The 21,105-nt window shown below is 39.5% G+C and overlaps 1 protein-coding gene across 2 annotated transcripts in view; it reads right to left on the minus strand.

Moving 5' to 3' along the window:
• CAP2 (cyclase associated actin cytoskeleton regulatory protein 2) overlaps positions 1–21,105 on the minus strand; it is a 69,483-nt gene that overhangs the window by 15,964 nt on the left and 32,414 nt on the right. For both annotated transcript variants that reach the window (XM_076330575.1, XM_076330576.1), the window contains exons 4-7: positions 20,610–20,687; positions 7,854–7,997; positions 7,535–7,620; positions 5,682–5,787 (exon numbers count right to left, since the gene is read on the minus strand). In XM_076330575.1, the coding sequence (XP_076186690.1) occupies positions 5,682–5,787; positions 7,535–7,620; positions 7,854–7,997; positions 20,610–20,687 (414 nt within the window). The remainder of the gene's footprint in view (positions 1–5,681; positions 5,788–7,534; positions 7,621–7,853; positions 7,998–20,609; positions 20,688–21,105) is intronic.

A 21,105-nucleotide genomic window follows, 5' to 3' on the forward strand; every position in this document is an offset into this window, starting at 1 on the left:
AAGAGTTGAGATTAAAGGATGCAAATTTTTCAACAAAAAAGTATAAGGAAATAGGGAAAGGGAAGGGAGGAGAAAGGAATGGAAGGGGACAGAAAAGGAGAGGAAAGGCTATGACTGAGAGAAATTGAGCACTCTCAAAACGTCTACATCTTATCCAAGATACAGGCATTTAAATCAGTATATCTATGCTGGCCTTACTTCTATCTGAAGGAGGCCTCTGGGATTGCAGTTGTGGCTGTGGCTGGAATCTGGCACTACAGTTTTGACCTTTAGCTTTAGTGAAGTGGCTCAGACGATGGCTTCTTGATAAGTGGGTCAAACTAAACACAGCATAGAAGAGATACTGGAAGGTTAACAGGAGGCTTTTGCCTGCAGAAGTTGGTCTTTTCAGCTTGTTCACCTCAATATGTAGAGAGACAATATATTACAGGAAAATGTTTTGATAGTACAGGAGAGAGGCAGGGCCATTTTATAAGAAAAATGTCTGGAGGTGATTATTTTAGACAAGAATGAAATGGCCAAAGTCTGTACTGAGACTAGTATCATTGCGCTCAATCAGGCCAATGTAGGAATTACGATGGTTCTTCTCGGTGTGGAGCCTGTGGAGAATTTCAACTTTTTAAAGAGTGTTTTTAGAGTACTATCTAATGACTTATAAATATTTTTAAAAATGATATTTCAGGAAAAAAAGACTTGAAGATACTGTATTGGCTTCAATGGGAACAGAATATAAATAAATCTCAACTGCTTGTAAAGATGCAGACTTCCTCCTAAGAATTTGTTTTGATTTGTAAAGGGGGGGGAACATTTGTCACTTGAGTGAAATTCTGTATTAGAAACTAAACACCGTAATGAAATTCACTGCTAGTTTGTAAATATTTCCTGTTTGTAAATAATCCTGCTGGCAAAATTTGTCCTAAATGACTATTGTATACAAAGAACAAAAACTTAACTGCAGATCCACCTGCAACTGAGAGAAACATTCAAGACGATTATCCTTGAGCAAGATTTGTTTCTTAACACTTATTTGACGTACAGGAAACTACAGCAATCTCTCATTATTACTGGTTGTTTTCTTGCTGCAAAGTTAACCTGCAGAAATAGGAGCAGAAGTTTCACTTCCCCCAGCTTACTCATGCAGTCCTTGTAGCAAACAAACTTTTATTAGGCATTCTTGTGAGCTTATATTACAGCTGTTCATTTCTTTGCACCACCAAAAAGAAGTAGAGAGGGAAGAAAGAGCCATGCTTCAATAGAATCCCTTCTTTAGGAGAAAAAAATTAAAAAAGGGCACTTGCTGTTTATCAGTAAGAACTGAAAAAAGATTACTGTTAAAGCTGTAGATTTCATGTTGGAGTCAGAAAGTTGTAGCAAGCAAAAATGACAGTTGCTGCATGGTTAAGATGCTACACTGGGCATTTAAAACATTTCATTATAATAACAGCTTTTGCATAAGACCCACTGACATCTGAGAATGTCGTATCTGGTAGCAAATTAAAACTTGCAAATCTCCATTAGGTTGGTAGTTGCTATTGTTGCCATTGTCAAGATGGCTAAATTGAGATGTAGTGAGTATAGTGAACTGCTACTCACCACAGGGTATGTGTGGCAGAAGGCAGCTCACACTTCACATTCAAAGTAATGAACTACAAAATTACACTTCTAAGGAGATACTGTACATCCACCTGACTCCCACTGACGAGCATATTTTCTCTGACGTATGCACAATCAATTAATGCAAATGAATACTTCAGATCATGGTGAAAATACAGGGTGGAACATTTTACTCTCTGGGACGATCCTGCTCACAAACATACATACTTTAAATATGTAGTTTTCTTCTGTGAGCACAGAACCCACAAATATCCTAACCATATCCATCATGTCTTGAAGTGCCTGCGATTTACGTAGGGTCCAGTTTTGTGCCACCACTCCACACGGGTAGCAAAACAGGCTCAGATACACAAAGGCCTCAAGGTCCTCAACTCCACTGATTTCTTGGCTTTCTCCTCACACAGTCCCACGCATTTCAACAGGATGCCCTCAAGGAGTAAAATATTGTCACACATCTTGGCAGAACCAGAGCCAAAGTGAATAAGGAGAGAGAATTGTGTTAATTTCAAAAATCTGTAAGCATCTGGTTTTATCACAAATTTATTATAAAGCTGATAGAGGTATCTGTTATTGTCAGAGCTGACTGCTTAGCCATTATTTCAACCTTTTGCACCTGTTTTAGTGTCTGTCTTGTAATTTATTAAGACATTTCTTTCTCTTTCCTCTAAAGTGTCTGCCTGTGTGCTTACTACCAGAGCCAGGAACGCTTTACTGTATGCACTAGTGATCTGTTCCAAGGCTGGCTGCAGCTGCCCTGTGCAGCTTGATGGAAGGGTACAGGGGGCTGGAAATGGCACAGCTCTGTGATACTGCCATGGAGCATGGCCAGAAATGTGCACACCACGGTATACCGCACCTCACACCACGGTATACCGCACCTATAGGTAATGGGGCCACCTACCCACTAAAAAATCCTGTCCCCTCCTTTTTGGAAACTCAAGCACAGTCTGATCTAGGCTGATGCTCCTGGGGTTCTGTTGCAGTTCAAGCTATGAGAATACAGCTCTGAGAGAAGCAGTAGTTAATGTTCCCCCTGACTCTTTAGTCTCTTCGGAAATATCCAAATATGTTACTTAAATAGCTTTTTATATAAAGCTTCAAGCATTGCTTTGTTGACTTCTGCAGACAGGAAGGGTAAATTATCAGTATAATGTACTTTTAAATCTGTACTTACACAGGCCAAAAACTTTCTCTCTTTCTCTCTCCCTCTGTAATAAAATAGCATTTCTGCATCAATGTCTCCCTTTCATGAATGTGCCACTTTCTTAATGCCTTGCCAAACTACTGCTTTTTCCTTTTATGCATATAAGAGGAAGCTGCTGTGTGCAATGGTTAACAACTGTGTCTGGAATCTATCTACAGCTTTTATATATATTGTATTTCTGTCTAGGCCCTGATTCTGCAGACCTTTATGCTTAACTTAACACAGCATGAATCTGTGACTTTCATTCTCACTTTAAAATGTATAACAAAAATGAAATTACCACTTGAGTAACTCATTGCTTTCTTGAATGTATTTGTTACCAAGCTTCATAGAAATATTTAAACAACATTTAAACAAAAAGCTATTTAAACAACCTGCTGACTTACTGGATTCTGATTTCCTTACGCTCACATGAAGTAAAACTTCAAAAAATTATACATCCATAAAAATGTGTTTGTAATTTAATCTTTCTGACACACGTTACATGAATGAGAATTTAAAGGAGCCATACTTCCAAGACAACTTTCAGATCTGAGTGATATCCAAAGTGAGTGAAATCAATATTCAGATGCAGTAGTGGGCTCATCACTCATGATGGAATGAGCACGGTTGGCAGGAAACTATACTTGATATGAATAAACAAGTCACACCTAGATTTGTAGTCAGCAATTTCTTGCACAACTGAAGAGAGAGGAATAGAAAGACGTGATGGCTGAGATGCTGGTTTTAAGACCAGTCAAATATAATCTGCAGCAGCTACACTTCTGAAGAAGATTACCAGTACTCAACAGCACTTAGGGTTCCTCCTGTTTGATCAAATGGCTATAACAAATCTTCATCTTATAACACTATTTCCATACTTGTAAAGTTCCATTAAAGGTGAAGATGATTCTTTCTCTGTATTAACAAAACTAAATTTGTCCCAGATTCTCAGGCTAATTCTGCTAACAGGGTACTACAATTTCTTTTCCTTATCTAATAATCATTTTAAAATCATTAGCTCTTCTCACATTCACTGATTATAATAGAGTGGGATGTAGCAAGTGTGAAATTTTGTACTAAATTAAGGAAAAGAATCATGTTTAATATTTTAAATTTTTACTACAGAAACCTACAAAGCAGCAGATAATTCCAGTCTTCTAATTTATCATGTTTAAACATTTTTGCATTGCTTCAAACTAAGAAGTACACACCGATCATGGTCTCTCCTGTGTTTGAACTTGCACTTCAATACTTGAGTACTGTAAGGCCTTATACAATGTCTAATGAAGGGTGTGAAGAGAAAGTTGCATAGTCTGTTGCTGAGCACAAGTCACATACATTCTCTTTCATGATTATCACCTCCATACAGGGGGAGATAAAGTAGCTTTTCCAGGTACCACAGAATCACAGAATGGTTTGGGTTGGAAGGAACCTTTAAAGATCACCTAGTCCAGCCCCCCTGCCATGGGCAGGGACATCTTGCACTAGATCAGGTTGCTCAAAGCCCCGTCCAGCCTGACCTTGAACACTTCCAATGATGTGGCATCCACAACTTCTCTGGGCAACCTGTTCCAGTGTCTCACCACCCTCATCATAAAAAATTTCTTCCTTATATTCAGTCTAAATCTACCCTCTTTCAGTTTAAACTGTTGCCCCTTTTCCTGTCACTACAGGCCCTGGTAAAGCCTTTCTCCATCTTTCTTATAAGCCCCCTTTAAGTGCTGATAGGCTGCAATGAGGTGTCCCCGGTGCCTTCTCTTCTCTAGGCTGAACAACCCCAACTCTCTCAGTCTTTCTTCATAGGAGAGGTGTTCCAGCCCTTATTCCATGTTAAAATACATTGCATCCGAAAGCTCTACTTCACTTCCCTGTGTTCCTGAGTTCTTACAATGGTTTGGTCTGGGAATTAAATTATCTGGTGGCCTACATCAGTCCTCTGAATAGTCATTCAATTTTAAAAAAAAATTATTTGCCTATACAGAAGAAATTATAAACTTGGTGTGAAAGGTCGCATGTGCAAGTATGTGAGTGCACTGGTAAGTTTAGGACATGATAACAGCAAAGAGCTGGCTGATTATATTTTTAATATACTTCAGCAATTCTCCTAACCTGATAAGAAACATGAGCACATTATTAGAATAATACAGAACATTGCATCAATGTAGACAGTGGACATAAACTCTTACATTTATACCCAACAGAAAATTAATTCTTCATGTTTATACCTCTCTTGGAGAACAAAATTCATTGCCATCATCTTTCTATGCATGTCAGATGTAACACACAGAAGATGTTTATATAAATATATAGAGAGAGCATAAATAGTTAGGCATAGTTATATTTACTCTACATATATGTATTTCAGAAATGATTTCTGTATGTATAAAATAAGTTTTATAAAGATAACTATCTATGAAGTAATAAATTGGTATGTATCCCTTGTGTTTCTTTTTCCTGTTATTAAATATCTCTCTTTGTTCAGATTCTTTCCACCATTCTTCTCCTTTCCCTGTCATGTTCCCCCAATTTTCCTGTAGTCAGACATGTCCTTCAAATTTTTGGGATTTGTTTTTGTTCCTACCTTCTACTGTAGCAGGCCTGGAGAATTGTGTCTGCCTCTTCTCACCATCTGCAGCTGGGGGTTATGGCTATAATCATCCCAAATAATTCTTCCCTCTTCCTCCAAACCTGTACCACAATGGCCTGACACATCTTCTCCACCTATCTTTCAAACTTTTATTGGCTTAGTTGGGAAGTCCATGGACCATGACTTCTGTTCCTGGCCTAAATATTTATTCTTCCTGAGCTAATGACCTGCATTAAAAGTCAAATTGGTTACTGGCATTTTATGGTTCTTCATGAAGAAGGAAAGAGTACTTACAGTTTTACTCCAGGTGAGACCTGTGGTATGATGCTCTTTGATATAAGCTTGAAGGTCAGACCAGATGTTCAGATATGACTTCACCCAATCAACATGGCGTGCGTCACTGTAAAAACAGAGACGATATTTGTATGTGTGAACATACTTAAAAAGAGAAAGCATTGCTACTCTTGCTTAAAGCAGGTAAAACCCAATGTCTGCCTTAAAGCCACAGACCAATCAGTTAGCAGCCAGCCAGCCCAGTGCTGAAAATTCTGAGGCCTACCACACTGGAAGGCTTTTAGATCCTTCCAGAGGACAAACAAGGGCAAAAGATGCCTCTAGCACAGAATGCTTCCTGCTGGAAGGGTGTGTCATCATTCTGTTCAGGCTCAAAGTCAACTGAAGCAGCACTAAAGGTATATGGAGCTGTGCAGCAGCTACCCAGACTCAGTTTCAGGGTGCTGAATTTTAGAAAATTAAATATCGGTGGGTTCTGTAAGATATTCTAGCTTCCAAGTTCAAATGTAGCCAGGGTAATACTGGATCACGTTATACTCATCAGACTAAAATATTTATACATCAAGAATTTTTAAAGTACAAGTCACAAGTTGGCTCTGGAGTCATTATTTGGAAAGCTTAGTCTTCCAATGGGACAGTAAGTGAAAACAAGAAATATGTAGAGAGAGAGAAACTGCCCGTAAGATGGAGTCCTTAGTTACGAAGAATTATTACTGAATAGTGATGGCTATGGACTAGATGCTTACAAGGCTTTGGGTGTCTATTTCCTTTGGAGTTTAATGCTTAATACTGCTGAGGATCTGTGTCAACAGGTTTAAACCAAAGCCTGCTGAAGTCAAGGGAGAGCCTTCCACTACTTTGGAAGACATTGTGATCTGATTCAGTGAAAAACAGGAAAAGAATTCCTTATTAGGGGAAGAACTAAATACCTAAATAAGTACCCCGTTTACACCGTTATGGGAGACATTTTCTTCTCCAGAGTAAGTACTAAAGCTATATTTTAAAAACCTTCAGTTACCCCAGTAGGTACTACCTTCAGTAGGTAAACTAAGGCTTCAGGAATAATACATAATATATATAATACGAAATATTATATGTAGTATATAATCTATATTTATACATATACAATAAATAGAAATATATACAAAAGGTTTGAATATATAAAAAGTTTTCCTCACTAAAGAGGAAAAACTGAATAGCAAACACTGTTCTTCACTGGGATATAAAAATGAGGAGCCAAAATCTGGCCTCCAAAAGTACCAAATAAACAGGATTTATACGTGACTTTTTTAAGAGGGCATAGGAAGGACCTGTATTTTTTCTCTTTCTCTATCAGATCACAGCTCTCATTCATGGAACTTTTTTGTGAATTCCCTGTGCTCTTTAGGAACAATGGAGTGGTACAGTGGTACAGAAAAAAATCAAATTGGGAGCTACAGAATTAGATGCTCAGTTGTATACATCTGCCATCTAAATGCATATTTTCAAGCAAAGAGCAAGAACAGCAACAGTATGAGTTGCACAAATGAGACAAGGACACGTAGCAGCTAGCTAGCCACACGTTGATATGTAAATATGCATTTACATATAAGCTTATGATGCTGGAATGCCAGAAAATTAAATGTAATCCTATAATTTGCAGAGAGTGAAAACCAGCACTGCTAGTGCTTCTGCCATTCTCACTGCAATATGCTGCAGGTCAAAGATGAGGAGGGGAAAATATACTACTGCAAGCAGATTTTATCAAATGCTCTTTAGTTTACAAAATGCTTTCTGTGATGGCATTGTGAACCCTATTGGTATGGCTAATGCACTGTTCTCTGGCTAGTAGATACTGGGGCTTGGCAACATACCTGTGCTTGTAGTCCTTTAATACCCTGTTAGTATAAAAGGTAGCAGCATCATTCATCTCCTTGACATAAGGGCCTGGTTTAGGAGACTAGGACCATCAACCCATGGTAGCAGGAAACAACAGAAGGAGAAAGGAAGTAAAACATTAGTCAGACGCCTTTCCTGATGTATTAGGTATATTACAAAACACCTTCTTGGGTGTAGTAGACTGAAGAACTATGCAGATGAGACTGCAGAGTTCTGCAAGATTTGGAACTATTCTGGGCCACACCATCCAAAAGCACATTTACAGCCCTCCCAACCATCCTGTGTGTCACTCACCACTGCTATCCACCCAAGGGCAGGTATGCTTTCGCTGACGGCTGAGAGGTGGTTGAACATTTTACTTCCTCTGTTCCTTTCTCTGAAGTTCTGGATTTCCTGAATCTTCTCTGATATTGGCTTGAGAAGCATTCCCACCTCATTCTGCAAAAAAAAAAAAAAAGACGACACTGCTGTTACAATGGGTGGCCCAGAAACACCCCATGGTTTAACACTGTCCTCCCTGCCCATTGATTGAACAGTTGGAAAGAAAGGTCAGCATATTCTCTACAATAAAGTAACAATTCAATTACCCTCCTCTGGTTGCAGAGGCAAAATGCACAGACATCAGATATTAATAATGTGTTGCAGCAAAAATTTTTCTCAGCACTGGCAGCATTTTTGCATGCTGCCCAGGTTAAGACCCATAGAGACCCCATAGCTCAGAGTTAGCAGAATGCTTGTATTTTTCATCTGATATCCCTGCAGCTTTTTGAGAGTCTTTACACTGGCTTGAATTTCTCAAGTTATTAATAGAGTTTTTCTTTCTATATGAAACACAAACTACTTGTTACGTTAGTGGCCTCTCATCATCTGGCAACAAGACTGAGAAAGTAATACACTGAAGGCAATATCAATTTTAGCTTTCCCTGTTGGTAAGTTTTAATGTTTTAATTTCCTTTGGCTGCAAGTAATGTGGGAGGATTTCACGGGAAACATACTGCCTGCAAGCCATGGTTTGGGGAAATTCTCCTGTGTTAATCAGAAACGAATGGTATCCGGGGAATGACTGTTCAGCAGAAGGAACAGTGTCCGGAGTGAAGAGAAAAGCAGAACGAATGCAGAAGCTATCCAAGCTCTTTCCTGTGCAAAGTGAATGCTAATCACGCTGGCCCAGTGTCTCAGAAAAACTAATTCAGAGCACTAACTTACTGGGAAAAATTCTTCCCCTCAGAAACAGCACATTGAGGGACAAGGAGTCATTAGTTTACAAGCAAAACAACTGCTGTACCTTGCAACCCTATAAAATGTTTCTATAAAACCAGTCCATATTGCAAAAGTATGCCTGCAGAACCCATACTATGTCCCACCAAAGAAAGTGCACCATTCTGATTTCCCCTGGCACTTCACTTGGAAATCACTCAGGGTGTAGCAGAACTCTGTATTTTTTCTCACCTCTTCTCAGGATTACCTGTTTAATGGAATTAAGTGCTTGCTGGAGACAACTAATCCTCATATTCTTGAGGACTAATGCTGTCATGACACACACAAGACGATGTGTGCATATGTCCTGTTTGATCTCTGTCATCTGTAAGATATTTCTTTTCACCCTTCCACAAGATCTCAGCTTTACAGAATTTTATGTCTCCTTAAAATCAGCATGTCTGCTATGAATCAACATAGGTCAGACACTCCAAAAAACATGACAAAAAGACGTTCTGCATTTTTAAAAGAATTTTGATCCAACTACGGAGCCTTAATATTTTAGTGGTAATGTAATTTTGAGAAAGGCCTATGCATCTGAAATGCATGGGGATATTTGGTCTTCTCCTACAACAAAATGGGTTGGGAGAAAACAAATATTTACAGTATTACTGGGAGATGAAAAGATTTTTTGTTGATGGCTTAATGACCAGCATAAGTCGTTCAGTCTGAAAAAGCCCTGAAACTTCCATGATTTGTAGTTCTTAGAAACTGATTTTGTTGCCATAACATGATAAAGTCTGCAGGAATTCTTCTTTCTAATTTTTGCTTGTTTACAACATGCTGCAGCTGGCTGGTTCTTTCTTATTTTGCAGGGAAATCTTTCAAGTATGACAGTAGTTAACAAAACTGAAATTTAAGAAAGTGCTTGTTCTGCTTTGATATTATGCCAGCTTTCCTCCCATAAAGTCTAAGGGATATTTACAGTCCTTAGCTTGCTCCGAATCTTCATGGCCCAGTTCCAGCAAAAGAGAATATCAGGGCTAAAAATACAGCTCCACAGATGCCTGGTGTATCTAGACAGCACTGGGAGGCAGCACGTTTCTGTGGATAGGGCACAGAAGTGGGAGTCCATAAAGGGGGGTTCTCCTTGCAGCTCTCCCACCAAATTATCATCAGGTTTCAGGAAAGCTGTGTTACCTTTCTGTGCTCCAACTTCCTATATATGAAATGCTGCTAATATAGCTGTTTCATTTTGTAGAACACTTCAATATCTACAGGTAAGAAGGTAAAATTAGGGCCCAACATTTTCCTGAATGGTACCATAAGACCCACGCCTCCTCCTACTCCTACTAGAAAAACTCCCAGCCACTTCTGTGAGGGTTTTCTGTCCGTGGTAGAGACAGAATTTCTGTCCCTCAGAACACAGAACTTAACCTGTCCAGTGAATCAACTGTTTATAAAAATGTAGTGGATTTATGTAATTTCACAGAAAAAGTGCCCTGTGGGAGTTTTAAAGGTGAAATACATATTGCTAAGGAAAGTAGCTCAAAGTAATCATTCACTTGGCACTGCAGTGACACCAGGAAGAGCCACAAAGGGCTCGAGGCTTTGCTCAGCTCTGTCCCGTGTGAGACATACTGGGCGAACAGCACAGCCTGCCTTCCCTTCACCGTGCGCTTGTCCTGTTCTGCAGGGGCTGCTGGCTGGCTGGCTGGCTGGCTGCACAAAACGTGTGTGTGTTTGTGCAAGCTTCTTGTGATCCAAATTTCTGTGTAAGGGTTGGACACAAAGGAATACCGGCCTGCAAGGAATCACTTAATTGAGTCCCGTCTCCCCGCAGACAGTTCTAAATTTTTAGTTAGCGATTAAACTGCAAATGAATTATAGTGTATATGGCACACGGGTGTAGAAAGGCTCATTAATTCTGGCAGTCATCAGTCTTGTTTGGCTCTACAATGCAGAACCAGTTGTGCTGAGGGTTCTAGAAGAATAATCTCTTTATTACAATGAATATTAAAACAGCCGGTTGTTAATAAAATGATTGTCTATACTCTATCTCTAAGAAAAAATGAATTCAAGCAGATGAATCAGAGCTGTTGGAAAAATCTTCAGCATGCCTTTGGCATGTGCTAGATAAAATTTCTTGTCATTTAAGACACAGCACAGTTGTTTAACAGAAATTTAAGAGTCTTTGTATAAACACCATTCCTATTATAATATCAGTTTTGCTGAAATGTTTAAAAATGCAACAGTGGCACAACTTAGAAATATAAAAAGTGATTCCCAGTATGCCTTTGTCCTTTTTTAATAATTATTAAAACCAGATGGTCTTTTGAAATATTAGTATCTAAGCAACCAGCCAGCTTTGATCCATGTCTTATAATTGTTATTAGAAAATCAAGAGTAGTAAGACTACTGCAGTGATTAGCCAAAACACTCCAAAAAAGTTACAGCATGCAACAAGAACTGCCTTAGGCTTTGGCTTCACAGACATAACAGCCTCAGCCCAGACTCATAAAATGGCCTGGCACACCAGTATTCCAACAGGCTGCACCAAACAGACTTTCTTCTCCTTCACATTTTTGTAATACTCACACAAGAAGTCCCCCAGACGACAGGTTTAACAGAACTGGGGCACGTGGATTTAGTTCAGAAGAATGGCCAGACTTTTGGGTTTTGTGATTTTTGTGATTTGCCTGTGAAGTCGCAATAAACTAAGTGGCTTGCTTAAACTTCGGCTGCTTGAGGCAGTGATTACTTGAAAATCTCAGCTTTCATTTGAGAAAACTGGTATTTTCTCAGGACCGTTGTTGTCCAGAAGCCTGCCAGCATGAATCACAAAGGCGCAAAACCCAGCAGGTAAATAAAAATACAGTTTTTAAAGATCTTGTGTATTTTTAAGCTAATCTTACATAGTTTTGAGGGGTGAGATTGTTTACTGAAGAATTTTTATGTTGATGGGTGGCAACACAATTCAGACCTCACTATTGTAGCGTTTAAATCAACCTGACCTATTATGACAAAAACATGGCGAGGGAACAAATAACCTTTTAAGTTATGCTAACTGAGGGGGTGGCAACCTTTGGCGTAGGAGCAGTAAAAGAAAGCTGAGAGCATTTAGCATCAGCAGCCCCTTCATTTTACTCGGCTGCAACCAGAACAGCATGACTACAACCTTTATTCCATGGTCTACAGTTCTGTTATTTCCTTCTGTCAGTTCAAAATCTCCATCATACTTACATTGTATTTTTTGCAGGCAAGTTTGAAACATGGAGTTGATTTGAATCAGCTGTCTTTGTATATGTTGGCAAGTAGTGCAGCCTAATAGGAATGGTTCTGTAGAGCAAAACAGTTGATGCTGAGGACCTGACATTCACACTATACGCGTTTGGGGGGGGCTATTTTGGACTAGCTGTAAATCGTGGTTTAGGTGCTGTCTGGGAGTGTATCTTCCATTTAATTCATCAGAAAGATAACCATTTTGTACACCCTAAGGCTGCTCTACAGTGTGAATCACAGCATAGCAAATGGGGCTGATTCGAAGGAAAAATACAGTCCCACTGTGAACTAAAACACTAATGTAGACAGTCATTATCTTTGCAAACAGCCTAGTACAGTCCCATCCCACATTTCATCCTTTCAAGGGATGAAAGATGTCATGGATAGCATCCGCCACACTCAGTGCTAACAATTTAAAAGGTGAGCATCTGCTCTCAGCTGAGACTTGATTCCCTCTATTGTAAATGAAGAAAGAGATGTCCCTGAGGAATTCTTTCCACCTATTAATAGATGTTAGAAGATTATATATTAGAAGACATTAATAGATGTGAAGACTGCACTCTAGAGGTGCTGCCATTTACTGTAAAAAGAGCCTAGAAAGACACCTTACACAACATGCCTACCTAAAGCTGATGAGCAGAATCCCATCCTGTGTCTACAGGAATAAGATACTGGTAGCTTCAGTGATCACCAGTGAGATGCATTTCTGCTATGGATGGCTATGATTCTAGAACTAAAGTAGTTTTAGGTTAACTGTAATTTCCCATATTTTGTATTTTGTAAAAGGCAATCTGTAAAGAAGACTTTAAAATTTAAGTTAGTCCTTTTTTTTTTTAAATATGTGGTTTAAGAAAGGCCTGTCTTTGTTGTTGTAGCTGTGTATCAACAGTCTGAATGGAATCAGTGTTCAGATTAGGCTGAGGAATAACCTCTTTAAGTATATAGAAAGTATATGTTTTTTCCAGAGGTGAATCTAAGCTAGTTGGTAACTTTGAGCCTCCCAATGCTGCATCTGGATTCCTCAAATGCTTACTTTTTTTTTTCTTTTCATTATTACTTCCATAGTGAAATATTACCAGCTTTTGTTGGCGGCTGTCAAACTGTTCTTTTAGCACTGCCTATCTCCATCTCTCCTTGCAGAAAGTGTTTCACATTTGGTACCACAGTTTTGCTCTTAAAATTGCTGTATAACCTACTGCACCTTAATCCAATGCTTTCTCTGCAAGCATTTTCTGATTGGCAGTAGAGACCATCAGTGAGATCTTTATGATCACTACATTCATGTCCCTCTAGTATTCTGACATTTTCAGGGTTCAAAGGTCTCCTCCTAAGTAACTACAAAGAGACATTAATTTATTCTGGTCTCGTTTTCTTAGACTGGAAATCTTCAACATAGTGGTGTAACAAGTGTTTGATTTGTTTGTCAATAGTACAGGTTTTGCCACTTCGACTCACTGCTGTGCAACAGCAGGACTATGACACAGAGAGACAAATCTGCAGAAATGTCTGGTCAGCTTCATCAGCACAGAAGCTTAGACACATTTGTGTGCTTCCAAAGTGACTTAATTGGTATTTGGCTTTTATTCCTCTTAGATAGCACATAAATTCTCAATCTAACAGCCAATATTAGCTGTACCAATTTTGTGCTTTGTGGGAAAAAAAAGGGAAGACCAAACCATAACCCCACATGACAAATTACTAGTTCGGTCATTTGTGGATTTGTTTTGAAATGTAAACTCTGAGGGAGGGCAAATGGAGAGGAACGTGAAAGACAAATAGCTTCTAACCAGTGGAGAAATCCAGGGCCTCATAGAAACTGCATGCATCAGTTTACAGCAGCGTGGAATCACACCCAACGCTTTTGGCCAGGACCCTGGCTGTTTTTTAAATGGACTTGAACGCGCTATATATTGTTTTCCTGTCCACTACAGCTCTCCATGGGCAGTACATTCAAGAAGGAACGGTCTTCCTGTTTTAGGCACACAGGCAACATCCCACACCTAATCAACAAGAACAATTACACAAATGAACTGGTTTTAACCTTTTGATTTACTACTCCTCAATCTTTGCTGCTGTGATCGTAGTCCATGTCCAGTGGGGCCCAGGGCATTCCAGGTAGCAACATTCTGTCAGAAAATGGTGTTCTGTTGAGCCACAATTGTTTTGTTTACAACATCTGTGATCTGATGAGCCTTTGCTAAGGCCAATTAGGTTTCACGTGGGGTATGCCCCAGGACAGGGATGTTAGGTGGTGCAGGCTTCCAGCCTTGGACATTCATGTGTTTCACCTGAGATCTCCCCAGAGACAAACTGTAACACTGCCAAGTTCAATAAGCAGTCCTGGAGTCTGCATAACTTTCAGAATTCAAAAATCATTGGTTGTGGTCTGATTTAGACCAAAGTAAAATTAGAAAGAAATTAAACAATCCGTGAACCAAAAAGCCCTGCTTTTCAGTCAGCTGTATCCCCAGTGCTTTCCCTTTTAGAAGATGCACAGTCCGGAAATCCTGGGAAACAATTGGGTAGCACAGAGAAAGGAGTGTACTGGTTTGGATTTGTGTTTAGCAGAAATGAAGAATATGATACTTAATGGAAAAGGGAGTGTCCCATCAGCATAGCTCAGTGGGATCTCACATGGCGCAGTTTGAATATGAACATTGCTAGAGGGATTGAAAACTAGCCTGGTGATTTTAGGACATTATTTTAGGACACAACAGAATTCCAATAAGAGTCTGTGGCACCTCCAGAATTGCTTAGCAGGTATGTCAGATGAGGAGCTAGGCAAGATACAGAGTATCATCTTCGATAATGTCTTCCTTACAGGGTGATGCTGTTCTTAGTCCAAGTATAGATGTACTGGAGTAAACAAGTGCAAGGAGCCTTTGCTCACCGGAGCCTGGTTCTTGCACAGAACGTGAACTGCTGGAGAGTCTGTGCCTGGTGGTGTTGATGTGAGCCAGTCTAGAGGTGTGCGATAATGTGCATCTCTGGCTCTATTTCTCTTCCGTACAGGCTGGGAGATGTCGCACCGACCGTGGCCCTTCTGTATTCCCTGGATCCCTAGGTGTCTCTGGGCCTTCTCACAGCTGAGTGCACTGCTCCTGGGGCAGAACTGAATCTCAAATGCATCCATCTTTTCACTGCAGGGGCTATTGACCTGGGAGTTTTGGCAAACACAAGTGAGGAAAGAGAAATGGTACAAGGATACCTACAAAAGTGAACTACAAGAAAGACACGAGGTGCTGGAGCGTGTCCAAAGAAGAGCAATGAAGCTGGTGAAGGGTCTAGAGAAGAGGTTTTATGAGGAGCGGCTGAGGGAACTGGGGTTGTTTAGCCTGGAGAAAAGGACGCTTAGGGGAGACCTTATGGCTCTCTACAACTACCTGAAGGGAGGTTGTAGTGAGGGGGTGTCAGTCTCTTTTCCCAGGTAACAAGTGATAGGACAAGAGGACACAGCCTCAAGTTGCGCCAGGGGAGGTTTAAGATTTGATATTACAAAAAATTTCTTCACCGAAAGTGTTATCAAGCACTGGAAGAGGCTGCCCAGGGATGTGGTTGAGTCACCATCCCTGGAGGTATTTAAAAGACGTGTAGATGTGGCGCTTAGGGACATGGTTTAGTGGTGGACTTGGCTGTGTTAGGTTAACGGTTGGACTCGATGGTCTTAAAGGTCTTTTCCAACCTGAATGATTCTATGATTCTGTGATTCTATGATCAGAAAATATAATGAGCTTGAGGCTGGTTAAATGCAGTTGAGTGCCTTTGAGACAAAATGATGAGATAACAGGTGTCAGGGGGCTACCTGGACCTTGAAACTGAGTAAGAGTTTGCAACAATATCCAGAAATGAGCCTGTGAACACTGTAAGGCAGTAGGCTAGCAACTGAAAACTGTCAGTTGGTCCATCACTGCGGCTGAGACCACGTCGCATGCAGTTGTAGGCTTGCTGATAACAGAAATATGTCAACAGTTTAGCAAGATTTCAGAGAACAGGAGGGGGGGAAGGGTTCCCTTTGGAGCTCAGGATTCTCAGGCTCTGTCCATGTCACTCTTGGCACCTTCTGTAAGTTTGGGACCTGAGGACCTTAAAAGGACCGAACCAAATTCTTCCTTAAGCTATTTCTAGATACAGAGGTGCAGGTCTGCAGTAGTCAACCAACTGAGTAGAATGGCAGCAAAACTTGGCTCAAACTCTTTTGCATAAGTAAGTAACAAATTAACGAGGTGAGAAGTATCCTGCTCTTCATATTTTTGGAAAACAGTAAGGGTGATCCCAGTAAGTATGAGGAAAAGTAGTGGGAAATAGAATGACATAAGCAAGTCAAGGTAATTAGAAAGCAAATCCTGCTAGGATGCAGAATAAGAAGTCCCAGGAGTCCTGTTATTGAAGTACTTTAAAAATAGAAGAGAGAAAAAAGTGAGCAATCCTACACTGACAGAGTAGGGAACTGTAAATCTTAGTCTTTGATTTCTATATAAAAATTCTGAGAATGAGTCCTTTATTCAAAGAAATTGCCACAACTATTCTACTCCTACAATAGATTTTTTGCTTGTCTATAAAAAATCAAAAACCTCAGGATTTGTTCTCATGGCTCTAAGTCTAACTTCAAATACAGTTTCTTGGGTTTCAGGTTTTATTTCCCCTTTTCTAGGAAAAAAAGGGAAAGCTCTCCTTTACCTCCCTCTTTCTTCCACCCCTCTCCTCTCACCTGTGTGCACAATCTGGATATTTAAGCTAGGTATTTAATTGGAATGTTTGTCTGCACAATGTTAGTAATTAAATCCATGAGCTCTGGCAGTCGTATGAACTCAGCATTTTTTTTAATTCGAAATTACGTAATCATTTGTAGTCTGAACTGCATCTGTCATTTAAATCTGTTTGTAGTACTTCTTACCACGAGTATGCTCATCCTGGATATGTTTATATTGATTCACAGAAAAACTTATCTCATTAACTAGTTCTCAGTATGGGAACAATGGATCATTCATGCCGTCAAAGCAACTCTTAAAATTGTTTGAACTCTTAAAGTGATATGAAACAACTCATAAAGAGAAGACAGTATATAAGTTACCGTTCACAAAGAATTCAGTGCAGTGACTTTGAGCAGTGATCTCATACGTTAGAATTCATGATCATAAATTTAAAAAAAAATTGTTAAACAGATAAACTTGCTGAGGAACACTAATAACTTTTAAAATGATTATACAATAAAATAATAATGTTTCAGTCCGAATTGCATTTGGCTTAGACTATAGGGAATAGAAAAGTCAGATCCAAACTATTTCATGATGTTTTGTGAAGGTTTATGTTAAAATCTGTCTTCTGAATTGCCCAAGCAACATGTAAACATATGGTCTCAAAACACCTTTTAAAACAACTTCTCACAGAATATAGCAATATTCTAATTTATTTTCCCTTCTCCATCTTCTCTGTGCTATCTCATATATAGTAACAATTTATAACAGACTTCTTTTTGCTTTAATGTTTCAAGTTTTTGGAGTCAGAAAATAATTTCTAATAAGTGGATGAACTGAAGAATCCAGTCTTACTGAATGAGCCTGTATCCAGCAGCCATTAGCTGGGACATACACAAGCAGGAATATCAACTGGTGGTTTTGTCACGTGATGTCTTCCACTGCACATACAAATATAGAACATGACCATAAAAAGTAACAGAACATGCTCTCTGTGAAGTAATTTATTGCAGTTGATGCTAGATTGGTATGCCAGCTGGAATTACCTTCTTGGCTCCTACTGTTTTCACATATACAGATAATAAAGGCTGTGTACTGCAACAGATTCCAAATGAAAAAATATCAACATTATTAACAAGAAGCAAAACTCTGCAAAAACAACTTCAGCACGCTTAACTGTTTGAAAATGTTTGCTAGTGACTCATAGCAGCAGTTAAAGAGCTAAATGAATACTAGGGCTTCAACATTTTCATAGAGGGGAAAAATATTGCTTTTTGTACAATATACATTTCTCTCTTTGCTGAGCACAAAAAAATCTAAGGATTATTATACATATAGGCGCTTTCTTTTTGTTTGAATTCCTTATTCGTTAGTTTGCTAGCTGCAAGAGCTGAGCTAATTTATTTTTCCAGGGCATTTTCCCCTCCCTCTTTTTTTTTAAAGGCACCATGTATGACATCCCAACATGACAGGAACTCAGTAAATCCCCTCAGTCTCCACGCCGCTGTCTCTGAATGTCTACAAAGCTACTATGCCATAATCGCAACTCGCTGGCTCATTCACAGCTTTACATTATAAAGCAAACAGTCTAGACAGCTGAATGACAGAATTACTCTCTTTTCTCTTGCATTTATAGATATGCTGTCACCTTCATTTGCTTTTCTCTACTCTGTGCATTCTGATACACTAATGATTAGCTTTCCTGTTTGGATTCCACACTGACTCCGCGGCTCTAGGCTATAAATACAACCAGAGCCCAGATGACATCACATCAATAAGGTCGTGGGGGGCGGGGGGGAGGACCCCTGCTTCTTTCCATCTCCTGGGTTAGCTGGTGATAACTAGCTTTTTCAAATGGTTAACCAGTGTGGCTTTACAATAGGATTTTTTTCCCCATTGAGATGGAGATATAAAAAGCCTAGTGCCTGGAACCGTCAATCTCTGCAGTGGAAAATACTGTTCAAGTTGCACAGAACAGGCAGCCTTCAATTATTTTCAGGTCTGTCTGTAGTATAGCTGAATGCATCTGTGCAAAAAACACGTGCAAAAGAGAAAAAGAATGAACAACAACATGTGTTTCGATGCCTATAAAAAATGTTTACCTAACAGTCTTTATGTTAAAAAAACTTAAGTAACTGGACTGGGTTTGTTCTCACTGGGAAAGAAACTTTAGTCTGTAATATTCCTGGTATTTTAAGTTTGGAATGATGTGTATACATGTATCGTGGCATTTCCTCGGTGCTAAAAGATAGTTAAATGATAAAAGTATACTTTCTTGCTTTCAACAAGTTGCAGAAATCTATGCAAGCCTGATTACGTGCAACTGAGACATACGGATACACATGGCCTGCTCTGGTGATGTTTATGACAAGGTTTTTGTTACTTGTTGCTTTTCTTAATGCTTCTGTAACTGTCATTCTGGATTGCTGGAGAATCTCTTTTTACATCTTTTTTTTTTGCTTGTTTCGTTGCCATTTTTAAATGAAAGTTTCTGAACTTTACAGTTGAAAAAAATCTCAGAGCCTTGACTTGAGGTCAGAAAGTCGTAAGGGTCAAAGTGTGGAGAAGCCATTGCCATTCTCACTTGAAAAGCAGAGAAAATCATACCGACAGCACATCAGCACAGGAGGCCAAACAGTGAGCCATAGCTTTTACTCTTACAGACCTGGGACAATACCAACACGGCAGAACATTGCATTACATTATGGGCCATCGGAAACTGTTCATTGGGGAATATTTTACCTATGAGCATGAAGAGTTTTGTGGGCCACTGGGTGCGACTGTATTCACAGCCAATATAAATGACTGCTTGAGACCTGTACCAATGGGAATTTTGCCTGTTCTCTGTGAGTCATGACCCACTTTTACTCTCTGAGATCAGGGACAGCTGGAAAAACAACTGATCCCTTCTTGCTTCGAATTCTAGAAATCTAAAGCCTCGCCTGGAATAGCTGCGCTTTTTTTTTTCCTTGAGTACCCTTGCCATTAAAACATACTGATTAGGAAAGCTTTTAATTTGTGTCTCTAAGAACAATAGTGACAGCAAAATTTCAATAATTTATACCAGTTGCAGAGAGTTCTGATTTGAAAATACGGAGTTTAATGAACTATGGAGCGGGGAGCTAGTAGAAAAAGACGGAGCTGAAGGCCATGGAGAGACCGTGCAAGTGAAGTCTTCGTTCTCTGCACACTCCAAGAAGGAAGGTTCAAGGGGGGTCCCACAGAAGGGCAACATGATCGCTATTCCCAGGAATGATACAGTGCTATTGGCCAAACCTTGTGCCCTCTAGAAACAACAAATGAGATGTCATAACAACTCCACCGCTTCCCTGAGCTTTCTAGTTGTGAGGGGAGGATTTAAATAGTTGCCACTAAAATAAGTATATAAATCAACTTGATACAAATTATTTTTTCATTTACTTGACAAACTGCTTTGCCTTTCTTCCAGAATTGGCCTAACCTGGACCTCAGCTTGGAGGATACTGAGTCTATGGGCCAGTATCGATTTTTCTCTCACTAGCTTATCCCCTGACTTCAAAGTCTGTCATATAGCATCCCTGGGGGGCTAGCAGAAAGCCATTCTGTTCCATGGCATTTCCAGCTTCCAGAGAAACACTGATCCCACTCACAGCCGTGAAGTGGAAATCTCCTTTGGTTTCTTCAGTGATGTTATAAGTATTGGCACAGAAAAGGTTCTTACCTCTGAACCATAACTATCTGATTATTACAGTGCCATGCTAATAACACTGAAAACAAGCCTCTAAGTGCACTGTATAAATAAAGTAACAAAAAGCAAATGCAGGGATTGATATTAAACATATGGGAACACAGCCTTTTTAATACACTGCCTCTTGAAACGCTAGGTCACTTTTCTTACCTCTTGAGGCTCTTGACATTGAGATGCTAACACCAGGAAAGATCTCTGCGCTTGGAAAGCAGCACGTACCATCTCTGCCTGTAACAAAAGGAGGAATATAAATTAAACCTTAGCCTGTAACCTCCAAAACCTCTTCTTGGCAGCTCAAAGTCAAGTGTGACAGCTCAAATCTTTCTTGCTGCTTCTCATCTAAATCACAGCAACGCTGACTGGAAGAAATGTATTACAGTACTGGCTTAGCTATAAATTTTTTTGAAATCTAAGGTTAAGTTCTTCTTCAGATAATCTTATCATTTATAAGATTAGTCACAGGAGGACTTAATTTTAACACTTCAGAGAATGTCTAGGCATTTTAATGGCAATGTTTATACTTGAGTGCATGATAACAACTTATTACCGCCGAGAATGGCAACCTGCAAATTTTCTGTTGAACTGTAACTTAGGCTGTATTGATGTTTAAGAAGAGTTGAGCTTTGCATATTTGCTGAGGGACTAT

Source organism: Aptenodytes patagonicus, chromosome 2, assembly GCF_965638725.1.
Source record: "Aptenodytes patagonicus chromosome 2, bAptPat1.pri.cur, whole genome shotgun sequence".
Lineage (NCBI taxonomy): Eukaryota > Metazoa > Chordata > Aves > Sphenisciformes > Spheniscidae > Aptenodytes > Aptenodytes patagonicus.